General features: G+C 36.4%; 1 protein-coding gene across 1 annotated transcript in view; it reads right to left on the bottom strand.

Annotated features, from left to right (window-relative positions):
• The window catches only part of CFAP46 (cilia and flagella associated protein 46), a 75,850-nt gene that overhangs the window by 3,083 nt on the left and 60,199 nt on the right, over positions 1-12,568 (bottom strand). The window contains exons 43-55 of the mRNA XM_086616790.1: positions 12,153-12,320; positions 10,467-10,564; positions 9,648-9,727; positions 9,071-9,222; positions 7,076-7,197; positions 6,598-6,680; positions 5,155-5,319; positions 3,369-3,445; positions 2,792-2,852; positions 2,665-2,700; positions 1,501-1,603; positions 894-1,006; positions 330-411 (exon numbers count right to left, since the gene is read on the bottom strand). Coding sequence (XP_086472916.1) covers positions 330-411; positions 894-1,006; positions 1,501-1,603; positions 2,665-2,700; positions 2,792-2,852; positions 3,369-3,445; positions 5,155-5,319; positions 6,598-6,680; positions 7,076-7,197; positions 9,071-9,222; positions 9,648-9,727; positions 10,467-10,564; positions 12,153-12,320 — 1,340 coding nt within the window. The remainder of the gene's footprint in view (positions 1-329; positions 412-893; positions 1,007-1,500; positions 1,604-2,664; positions 2,701-2,791; positions 2,853-3,368; positions 3,446-5,154; positions 5,320-6,597; positions 6,681-7,075; positions 7,198-9,070; positions 9,223-9,647; positions 9,728-10,466; positions 10,565-12,152; positions 12,321-12,568) is intronic.

The raw sequence follows: 12,568 nt of genomic DNA, 5'->3' as shown, positions 1-12,568 counted from the left end.
TGAAAAAGAAGTTTTATATATTTAATTAGAACATTCTGAGAATCTTGAACTCATAATTGGGACATACGTGCAATGTAATGACGTTTCTGTGTCATATTTTCTTGATCATTGCCTTGTAACAGAGCTTTCATCCTATTTAGCCCTATGTGAAGAATGAAGCTACAAGATAAAGAGGCAAACTTCTCCCTTAGGTGTAGATATAAGCCCTTCTACTTGCAGAAGTAAATGAGAATATTTATAACTCAAATTTTAAATTTTGTTTTGAAATAAAGAGTCTGAAATTAGAATCTGCCTTATCGCAGACTTTAGCAAAACAAGCTTTACCCTACCTTTTGTAGATGTCCGAGTTTGTAATTCTTTGATAACTTTGCTTTGATCGCACCAGATCTAGAAGTATCATCAAATGGCATTCTGGAAAAAAATATGGTTTAGCAATGCTATTTGCACTAGCAACAATGCCCAATGGAACATATAAATCAATTGGGCCTTTCTTAAGTTAATGACTTTCTTGAACACAATTCTAAACCCCTAGTATAAAATTTATATACTTCACCCAAAATTGTCAACTATTAAGTAAAAGAACACTAATAAAGTCACCCTAACATTATTTGATGTAACTTTGACATACTTTTGCACAGCATTTTGCAGGATTTTTTCCTGTGCCACCTTAGCGCTACAGGTCATTAGCCTGTAACAAGATGATACATGGGCTTCATTACAGGCTAATGACCTGCATGACTGCAACAGAGTAAAATCTACATAAAGCAAAGTTTTTCCGATTAAACCTCTGGATTTTGAAAAAAAAAAACTTAATTGCTAACATCAATACTGTGACAATGAAATAAACACAATTGGTGTAATTAAAAAAATGTTTTTCAGTTTGCTTATCTTACTTGGGATATTCATAGCAACCAGTCTGTTGAGTAAAATGTGAGACATGAATCTCTCCATCCCATAGAACAGAAACCCACTGCAGTTTGTCAGCAGCTGCTCCCATTCAGCTTGGCTGAAAGGAAGGAAGAAGAATGTGTTATTATTGTACAGATGTTTGAAATTGTGAACTGTAAAATGCACCTTCACTATTTTGCTTCTGAAATCTGTGCTGCAATCTTACAGCTGACTCAGCGTGCTGGAGATGCTATAGTTTTTGACACATGGATTTAAAGACAGTTATGAGCAAAGTCAGAACTTACATTTATGCTCACATATAACCATCAAAGACTGCACCAGCAGACCTTTTTTCAAAATTGGATTATCAACATACACAGCAACTCTGACACAACCAATGTGGCTGAATCACTTTGTGGCACTGTATTTCAGATCCCTGAAATATTCTGCTTCCAAATCGAAATGTGCGTTTGAAACAAACACAATGGTTAGCTCTCTGTTTACCAGCTCAGCTAAAGGTGACCCTATTTTATGACTGAAGCCTCTGGGAATAGCTGTGGTTTTAAAAAAGAAACATGGATAACACACAAAAGCAGATGGAATATTACAAACCTTGGAACGTGCATATTGCCAATAACTCCTTGCCACTGTAGTGTAAATAGGTCACGGTATTTTTCTAGGATTTCCATGATTTTTTGGGAAGGACTTAAAGCTTCTGTAACAAAAGAATTTAATCATTATGAGCAGAACATGCTACAAAGGACATTGGGCAATTTAATTTCAATAATTTTAAAATTACAATATAGTATCTAGGTTTTTTAAGGCCATCATTTGATCTTAAGTTTTTTGAAAGCCAAGTCTGGCTTTTAAAACTGTTGCAACTGTGACATTTTCTGAGTAAAATTGTTTGTAATTCCCATTTGCAAGGTGTATTTTATAACTTCAAGAACTTTATGGTAGACAGGTTAAAGCTTTAAAAGCACAAAGAAAAAATTCCAGATACCCTGAGAAAAGTGTAAAGGGTTGAAAACATCAGCACTGCTCATCCAGTTCTGTTCCAGAGGCTGGGAGAGGACTCAACTGGACGGAGAAAATAACTGAGTTTCCAGAGCCCTGATTTCAGAGAGCAAGACTCCAAACCCAGCTCTTCTCTGCAAGGACATTGCATGTTCAATGGTAATTCATATTCTCTTTTTTGACTACATTTTCATACTCCTGCAAATTAAAGATATGCTCTAGAGACACATATTGAGCTCATGGTAAGCGTTTTATTTTGATCTGCTGCAAAGGACAAACTGCAAACATATAGGGACACACTCTATTAGGCTGCTGATTGTTCAGTAGCTTCTTTTGCATTAAGTTTAGGTTTAATAACTATCTTGATTAAAAACCTCCATGAAATCAGTTTTTGGCATTTGGTACACATGTGAGTTTGTTAACGAATGGGAAGTAGTTAAACTATTGCACACACTGGGAGAAAAGGTGAGGTAAACTTGTATTGTTAAGGTGCTTGTGTCAGACTGCATTAACATGCCCAGAGGAGGTCAAGGAAGGTGGTGACAGGGCTGGAGGCATCTCCTCGGAGGAGGACAGGAGTCCTGAAGCAGGTGGTATGGTTTCACTGACGCACCATTTGACAGCTGGTAAGCAGTACTGTTCTGGTGAAAAGCTAAGCTCTTATGTCAACATCTTGATGTCATGACTTCATTTTCTGCTACAAAAATTTCTAAATTCCACAGGTAGTTTGTGGAGAAAATATTATTTAATATGTATTACCTGCCTCATTTCCTTCATTATAGGGGTCCACAATATCTGATAAACAGTTAAGTGTAAGCAATGCAATGTAAACAACAAAAAAAGAAAGTTTAACTGATACACTTAGCTAATTTTTGTGAAAGGATACATTTAAAATTAGAAGTATCAACAGGCAAGCAATTAGAGGGTAAATCACGATTAACTGGTGCCTACAATTAAAAAGAAAACATATTCTATTACATGCACAAGTCTCAATCGAATATTAACAGCATTGCATTCTTCATGCCAAACAACTAATAAAACGATGTCCTAAAGTTTTGAAGGATTAAAAGCAGCACGATACTCAATTGTCAATGGAAATTAAAAGCATAAGCTATTCTGTATTATCTACAATGTATATACATAAATGACATATATATACACACGTGTGTGCACATATATACATATACGTCCCTACATATTTATAAAAATATGTGCATACACCATATAAAATATACTGTATTGTTGGGGGAAGAGTTTTAGTAACTTTAAGCAGCTCCCTTGGTGGATTGCTACATATCGAGTATGATTTTTCAAAGAAACAACAACTTTTGTCATTATTGTAAAATCAACACGAAGAATTTTTATGGACTTTAGAATTCTAGCATATATACTGCACTTCTATGCAAGCCACAGAAAGAAGAGCTACTCCTATTGAGTTTATTTTAAAAATGTGGAAAGTTCACCATTTTGACGTGCTTTTTCTGATGAGCTTTTGGTTTTGTTTCTTTAGACATTTCAACATCTGTTTTAACTTCCGTCTCTGTGGAATTGAAAAGAGCAGATTTTTTTTTTAAGATACAGGCAGTTTTAGAAAATACAACTTTCTTGAAGGACTACTTATATTTGTTATGATGTAATGATCATAACAGATTAAACTAGAAAAATAAAAATTAATTTCACATCACAGCAAGGCATGAACATTCCCCAAACACTCTTGAATAAAAATAATGGCTTGAAAATGGAAAACAAGCAAGAGACGTGACCCCTCAGACAAGCAAATGCTTCATTCCATTGCAGATGTAGGGCAGAGTTGGACAGTGATTACCAAAGCACCTTCTCAGCCTATTGCCCCATTGACTCAGTGTTCATGTTACTGGAACAACTGACGGTTCTATGAGACATTCAGAGATCGAAAGGAAAAAGAAAGTTTCATATTTGATTCTGATTTTTTACTTCTTTACAGGATTTTTTAAAAAGCACAGAAAACTGACTTATATTTCTCAGTGTATACACGAGTACCACGCCAACCATTTGCCTCAGCCAGTTTTCACCGGAGTGCACTGCAAGCTGGTGGAAGTTTGAGATATGCATTGTAACTCCTCATTTCGTAATTGCATGAACACAGACCTTTCAGCTACGCTTTCCCTCATTTATCTGTTTCTAAAATTATGCAACCATAAGAAGTTTAATTTTAAAAAAGGGAAAAACAGAAATGGAAAAAAAAACCCATATGTTCCAAAACTCCTAATAGACCTGTAACAATATATGAATGCGTACGTAGACTAAAAATAGTCTAATCTCAGATTCTTTCTCTTTAGAAAGGAAGGGTGAAATGGAAAAACAGAGGACGGGTTGTATTGAAGGTATGAAATATTACAGATATGAACATAACACAAGAATCTCTCTGGAACAGAATACTTTCATGGTATAGAGTGAGATTTTTCTAAACAGCCTTTTTTTAGCTTAAGCCCACTAGTTTCAATAATTTAATTTGAGTTAAAATGTGTTTTTATCTATGTATGAGAAAAATGTGCCTTCAAATTTTTAACTTCAGTAACAGAAAGTATCTTTGATTTATACAAAAAACTGTTTAGTCCCTGCATTTATTATTCACTTTTAAGATGCCATTAAGGACAAGTTTGTCAACTATCCAACTACCTCAGTTAACAAACTCTTTTCACTGAAGAGCTTATACAGGCTGCAAGCTCTGCAGTAATGAAAGGAGCCCATAAAGCCCGTGGGATCTGATTTTGCTCGTGCATAGCACAAGAATCACTGGGCTGACCCGAGTCATTAAAGTAATCTTAGCTATACAGAGAGGAAGTAGCTCAATGATTAAAAGTTTTTTACATTTGATATTTTGAGCAAAGTCTCACACTAATGTTAAAGAAAATTAACAGAAGTCTAAATTCTTATTTCAGTTTTTTCAGTGCAGCTGACAACAGCTTTAAAGAGTTTAAGACCATACTTGTATAACTGAAACTTTGCAATCCATTTTAGACTCCACTGAGTCTTTCATAATTCTTTAATATGTAGAGGCTATTTTAAATTAGCTAAGACTGCAACTATGATCAGCCTGTACATTACTGAAATAAGTCTACTGTACTGCACTATCTATTCCATCGAAAATATTGGAAACCTATTGTATGTGGCAGTCTTCCAGTAAAATACAATACACCATTCACATTCTTTAAGTGTCTTCTTTGCTGCATCATTACACTAATGTAAAGTATGTTTATCTAATAGTACCTGATTCAGCCAGATGAACTCGATTGTAGAGAATCTGGAGAGAAAAATCTCTGGATACAGAACTTATTCCATCCTCTTTAAAGATACTCAGAGCTTCCAAAGGCAATTCCATAAATAATGCATCTGCTAGTAACACCACACACAATCCTAAATCCATTGGTGTACCTGAAGAAATGTGACAGAACATGATTGAGATTTAGTTGTTCTCAGTATGTATATAAATAATTGAAGTTATATGTAGAACCTAAATTTCCTCTATGGTAGGACACCTGAACTCGGTGCGCTTGTGAGCACTGATTCTTCAGAGCGAGAAGTATCTCCACATTAATAACCAACCATCTCAGACTGAAGTCCAGGTGTATGCAATATATTCAAGAAAGTAATGTTTGGAAATGCAAAAATGCCTTAGCAGTGTTTGGCTAAACAGTATAGAGTTGTAAAGGAGCTCGTAGCCAATACTGTGTCTTTTTTTCACCACCCTCATTGTAAAAAATTTCTTCCTTAGATCTGATCTAAATCTCCCCTCTTTCAGTTTAAAGCCATTGCCCCGTGTCCTGTCACTACATGCCCTTGTCCAAAGCCCCTCCCCAGCTTTCCTGTAGCCCCTTTAGGCACTGAGAGGTGCTGGAAGGTCTCCCCGGAGCCTTCTCTTCTCCAGGCTGAACAGCCCCAACTCTCTCAGCCTGTCTCTATAGCAGAGGTGCTCCAGCCCTCGGAGCATCTTTGTGGTCTCCTCTGGATCCACTCCAACAGCTCCATGTCCTTCTGATGTTGGGGACCCCAAACCTGAACGCAGTATTGCAGGGGGGTCTCACGAGAGCAGAGCAGAGGGGCAGAATCCCCTCCCTTGACCTGCTGCCCACGCTGCTCTGGATGCAGCCCAGGACACGGTTGGCTTTCTGGGCTGCCAGTGCACGGTGCCGGCTCATGTTGAGCTTCTCATCCACCAGCACTCCCAAATCCTTCTCCTCAGGGCTGCTCTCAATCCATTCTCCGCCCAGCCTGTACTTGTGCTTGGGATTGCCCCGACCCACGTGCAGGACCTTGCACTTGGCCTTGTTGAACTTCATGAGGTTCTCACAGGCCCACCTCTCCAGCCTGTCCAGGTCCCTCTGGATGGCATCCCTTCCCTCCAGTGTGTCCATCACACCACACAGTTGGTGTAATCTGCAAACTTGCTGAGGGTGCACTCGATCCCACTGTCCATGTCACTAACAAGATGTTAAATAGCACTGTCCCCAGTACTGACCCCTGGGGAACACCACCCGTCACTGGCCTCCATTATACTGAAATAAGTACTTGACTTGATAAGGAAAATAAAAAGACAAAGCTATTGCTAAAGCCTTTTTCTTCTCCCTGGCAAAAAATTGCAACTAAAATGACAGGATTTTGGTATCTGTCCACACACACACAAACATATATTGTACTCAAGACAGTACATACTTCGCATTCTAGTGTGTTTGGTGTCCTTATCTTTCACTTTTATTTTTCCTGATTCAGTTGCTGAAACTGATGTGCTTTGTTCTCTGGAAAGAGGAATTACAGTGAAAACATTACCAGCCCTAATACTTACATAAATAAAAGTTTTCACAGGAAACATAAAAGTGCTTCAATCTCAGTGAAATTTTGCACGAAGGATGTACTCCCTTTCGAAAGCCCATCCTTTACTAGTTCAATTATCATGTTTCATGCTGAAATCAATATTGTATAACTTAAGCTGGAGTACGGTGCTTGTTAGAGATGGACATTACTCTATCGTATGGTTCAATCCTCTTCATCTTGCATATCCTGCACATACTGTCTTTCAAGACGTAAAAAGTTCATTCAATAGGATCTACTCTTGCTAAAACCATTCTTGTATTTGTAGGACTTGAGTCATTATTCTATTTTCATGATGATAAAACAAGTCTAAACGTCTTACCTGATATCAGAAAAATCAAACTGTGACAGCACTGGTTTCAGATATTCTTCCATAACTTCTAATATTTCAGAGAAATTGGATGTCAAATCATGCCCATGATCATCTGTTTTCTCTGTTGGAGTCTATCACACACATTGCAACAAAAACCAGAATACTTACAAAATGCTATTTAACAAGGATAGAGGGTGTATGATGTTAAATCACAGGCTAAATCAAATCATTTGAAACACCATAAAATGGAAATTATAAATATAGAAAGTCAGTTTCAAAACAACTTTACTTCAAAACATCACTCATCACCATTTTGCAAAATATTCTAACATAAAAATCAGTACAAGATATCAACATTTATTATTTAAGCGATTAATATACTTCTGTGATTTCAACATGGAACGGCAGGGAAGTCCAGCAGAAAGAAAAGATAATGTGGTGTTCTAAGTAAAAGGCAGAAATTGTGAAAGGACAACTTTGAGAAGTAAACTGAAACTGCAAGATGAAGGTAGGAGAAACAAATTAAAGTCTGTGGAGAGATCAGTGGAGCCAATTTAAGAAAAAAACAAATCTAAGAAAATAGATAAGGGGAGAATAAAATCATGTAGGAGAAGATGACACTAAAAACTGAAGCTTCTAAAAGCCAATATAGATGGACAAAAAAAACAGCAACTGGAAAAACAAACTCAACTAAATAGCGAAGAGTGTCAGTATCAATGAAGGGACTTCTCACCCAAAGCTCGGTTCGTGCCGCTCTGTGCAGCTTGCATGCATAATTACTGAAAGCTGTAATTCACATGCTTTTTGAAAGCCTAAGGCACTTTTTTTCTTGTCTGTCCTACCTGACATTATCTTATCACTTTTTTCTTAACCTACACAACTGCAGCAATCTTTCCCTAACTTACCATTACAACAAAGGCTGGCCATGGACAAGAGAAAAAGTGATCAACACTTCAACCATCTGCAATAATCTGTATTTTAACTGAGAGAAGCTAACATGATGAATAAAAGGGAATTATAATTCAAGAACCAGATGCGTCAAAGTTGTGTGATTAAAAAAATGAAAACTTGTGCAGAAAACTCACTATGATCTAAATCTTTTACCTTTATATTAATGATGGAAATAAGTCTATACCGACTTTTTCTGTTAATATGCTATATTTAACAGTGAATTTTGATTGATCTTGAAAAATCTAAATTTTATCTAATGGAGTGACAATTAAAGTAAGCTAGAATGCTAGGATACAGACTGGCACATTTCACGTGTAGAAAACTTTCTGTCACATTGCAGCTTAAAAGGTTACGTGAAAGTCGCCACCTTTTCCAATGTACCTTTATGCTACGCAACTGGTGTTCACTGATTGTGAAAGACAATGTCCTTAGAGAAATGAGCCTTCTTACAGTAACGGAAAACTTTCACCATCTAGAATTTAAGAATATTCATAGCTAAAAACATGAAATTCCAATGAGATGTGTCCTTGAAGCAAAATTTTGTGACTAACAGACGTGGATCAACTGCGTCCAAATAAACAGCTATAGTGCAAAAGATATTGTGTGCCCTAGAAAGAAACCTTTCTGTGTTGGAAATCAGTAATAAATCTCTGGCTAATATAGTTTTATTTTGATTGAAGGGTTGAGATCTATGATCCTACTTTTTCTCTTGGGACAGCTGGGGCTTTCATATGATATGAAAGGCAATGCACATCTGCAAATGCAAATCTCAGAAGTACAGCACGTTTTGAAGTAAATTGATCTCAATTGCATTAATTTTCAATTCTGATAAACTACTGAATGTTTCAAAGCTGTTGAACGACATTGAAAATAGTAACAGGGTAAGACAGTAAGATTAAATTTTGAAGTAGAGTACACAGCATGCAGCAACTGTAAAGACTAGGGACGGTACACTTGGAATAAACTGAAAATTCTGCATACAGAGTGTTTATGATAGTTTTTTAGTACATGTTTTTCACCTTATTTTAAATAGAAGGTAATCAAATATATTACCACATCTGTTTTGGAGACACACTCTTGCAAGTTTTGAATGACAGTCTGTTTAAGATTACTGTTCATCTTTTGCTGCTTGTAAAGATGCACTTTTTCCAACAAAGTACAAAATGTATCAGGATTCACACGACATCGAGAAACTTTAGCTTGCACTATTAAAAGAAGGATAAAAGCATCTTAAGACTCGTTTTGAGACATCATATTTCTACTTGAAGAAATGATTGTACAGAGACCATCAGTTTCTAAAGCCATAGTATGCTTTGACAATAATGTTTTATATATATATTTAGCACAAAATATATACAGAAATGTACAATGAAAAAAACTCTATAATTATTTATCTACAACAACGTTAGTCTTCAAATATAAATAAAAATTCTGTAAATTGTGACTGGATACATTGTATCTGATAATGAAACACGTATATTTAGGCACTTACTTTCCTCTGGTACTAATAAGAGTTACAATTAATTTTAAAATTATTTTAGAATTTTACTGACTGCAACAGTGAAAGATAGGAGGCTTCTCATAACATCAGTGCAATGATTTTTATCCCTTAAATGTAAGAGGCACTTACCCATTGGCTGAGCGGGTTTTCGTTTCTGCTGTGCAGTATTCACTTTCGGCATCTCAATCAATGAACTGTACAAATTTGATCTATGGAAAGCAGAAAACAGCTGAGTAGATTATTTGACTGTTCAGCCTTATTTATAGGAAGCTCATTTATTAGATGAGTAATTACTACTCTCTAATTTAATGTGCTCACAAATACTCTCAAGATGCAATGTCTACCCCCACCTTGGAGAGCAAAAACCTGCAAAATCTGATGAGAACAACTCAAAAGCTGTAAAGAAGGTTCTTTCATTGCTATTGTCATGGTTTGATGTGGAGGGGGTGGGGGTTCTGGTGGCAGGAGACTAAGGTAAATTTTAATCCGTTCCATGACAATTGTTTAAGACTTTTCACAATTGGCCAAGATACTCATAGTCAGTTCCTACAGCTTAATTTATGAGTAGTTGCTAATTAGGCTACAGTAATGAGATCATTTGTGGCTTTATAGAGCTAAATATGACTCCTAACATTTTTAAAAGCATAAGCAATAAGAGCTGGAAACTATTAACAGAATTTAGGAGGACACCAAGAATGGCCTGAAACCTTTCAAGTGACCTCCGGAGATTTAAGAGGTAATTAGGGAAATCAAAAGTACAGAAAAATGTTAACACTGAGCTGCAGGCAGGTTTATTTATATATTAATTTGTTCACTATCCTAAAATAAAAGTCCAGCAAAATTAGAAGTAAAAGGCAATAAACAACCAAACCAGTAATTATTTACAGGTTAAAAAGGATGGCATCTGTAACACACAAAATGCTGAACCAAAGTGATGAAACTTTATACCTGTCTTCTGAATGCTGGAGAATAATTATGTAGAAATTAGATGGTAACTCATCCATTATATTAAAATGTTCAACAGGAATACAGAGATTTCTCCATGCCTGTACAATAATTCAAAAGCAGCATTATTTGCATAGATTTTATAAAACTCAATCTCAGTTCTTTCATCAGAAAATTGACAATTACTCTAAGAATGGTGCTAATATTAAAAAAAAAAAAAAAAGCCAAAACAAACACCCAGCAGATGTGACAGGACAGGAGGCTCCATCCGAACAACAGAAAACACTTTTTCACTGTGAGGGTGATTGATCACTGGCCCAGGGAGGCTGCGGAGCCTCCATCCCAGGAGATACTCAGAAGCCATCTGGACATGGTCCTGGGCAACTGGCTCTAGATGGCCCTGCTTAAGATGGGGAGCTGGACAAGATGACCTTGAGAGGTCTTTTCTAACCTCAAGTATTCTGTGATTGTGTGATTTTTGTGCAGTGCAGAAGAACTTAAAACTATTATTTAAAATAAATTACAAACAGTGTAACTTATTTCACTCTTCATAACAACATGAATAGGTAAAACGCTATCGAATCCTAGCAGAATATTAGCAAAGGAAGGTAGCAGAACAATCCATTGTAACATTTATGTTTGTAAAAGCCTGGAATCATTGTAGTTCAAGAATGCAGCTATGAACAGATGTCTTGATTGCCACCTTTTCTTTCCTGAGCTACTGCAACAGGTACAGACATGGTGGGCATTGATGAATGTTTTCAGCTAGAGTATTTATTACCAGTCAGATTAACTATAGGAACTCAAAAACAGTGGCATCTAAACAAAATATTATCCTATTCCTTCTGCTAAATAAGATAATACAGCACATACAGACAAAAGCCCAAATACCAGCCTACAAACACTTATTTTTCTTACCCTGTACTGTATCTCTGCTTGCCACATTCTATAAATGCATAAACCCTGCCAGCTACAGCTAATCCTTTGTATCTAACTTGCTGGCACTTTTCAATTGCATTCAAGTCTCACCTAGGGTCTTCCAATCTTAGTTTTGGTACCCACTTTTACATCTTAGACATTTGAAGAACACACAGTTCTCAGTCAGTTTAGACCAAAAGACAGAGTATTTATCTCCCAGAAAAGTTTATCCATTATTTGCTCCAGAACTACAAATTACATGAATTACATTTTACTGTTTGCTTTTTTTTTTCTTTAAATATCCAGTTTGCAAAACCACAGTTCAGTTGATGCCCAGACTCATGGATAGAAATCTGCTCAAATCAATCAGTCAATCAGGCTGTAATAGAGTAACACTGGCATGGGGACCTGAGTATCTCAAACAAGGCAACCAGATGCTGTCCAGAGGATGACAGGAGTCTCTGTTGCAAAGGTCTTTTACAACGCCATCTTCAGCTGGATTGCAGGAGACTCACAGGGACTTAACGATTTAAGCGTGCAGACAGCACAACTCTGACATCCAGCTATACCAAATTATAACTAGAAGACAATCTGGAATTGCATCCTTCAAATCTCACCTCTGACTTCAATTACATATTTCGTGCCACACAGACAACGCAGCATAAACAAACCCACAGGGCAGTACATACCACACTTACCAACACAGATTTCGATTCATGACCAAGTCAACTCGGGACTTAAATTAAGAAAACAAAAAAGTTTAATAGTTACCATTGAAGTAGCAGTCAATTGCTGTTCCACACTTTTTAGCAGATCACTTGTGTTTCTGTTTTGTTTTAAATGATTCTCAAGATGCAATAATGCTGCCAGCTGAGAGCTGCTGGTGTTAGATGTAGCTGTTAGAAGGATATTCTTCATCATCACAGATGCTGAACAGCTCTGTAAAATTTTTACATCTATTTATTTTCCCTCCCCAAAATAATATAAATACATATATACTCTATGTTTGTTATAACATACATATATATGTTAAAGAAGAAGTCTCTTGCTTGAAAAGTGAGATGGATTAGCAAAAGCTTGTCTGCTATTCTTATCTACAATCTAATGTAAACAGTCTGCCAATAACTTATGAAGATTTCTTAAATATGAATAGCTAGAATTGATTTCTTTGTCTACATTTATCATCT

The sequence above is a fragment of the Tauraco erythrolophus genome, chromosome 9, assembly GCF_009769465.1.
Source record: "Tauraco erythrolophus isolate bTauEry1 chromosome 9, bTauEry1.pri, whole genome shotgun sequence".
Taxonomy (NCBI): Eukaryota; Metazoa; Chordata; class Aves; order Musophagiformes; family Musophagidae; genus Tauraco; species Tauraco erythrolophus.
Note: the sequence above shows the minus strand (reverse complement) of the source record. Positions and strands in the feature narration are given on the sequence as shown.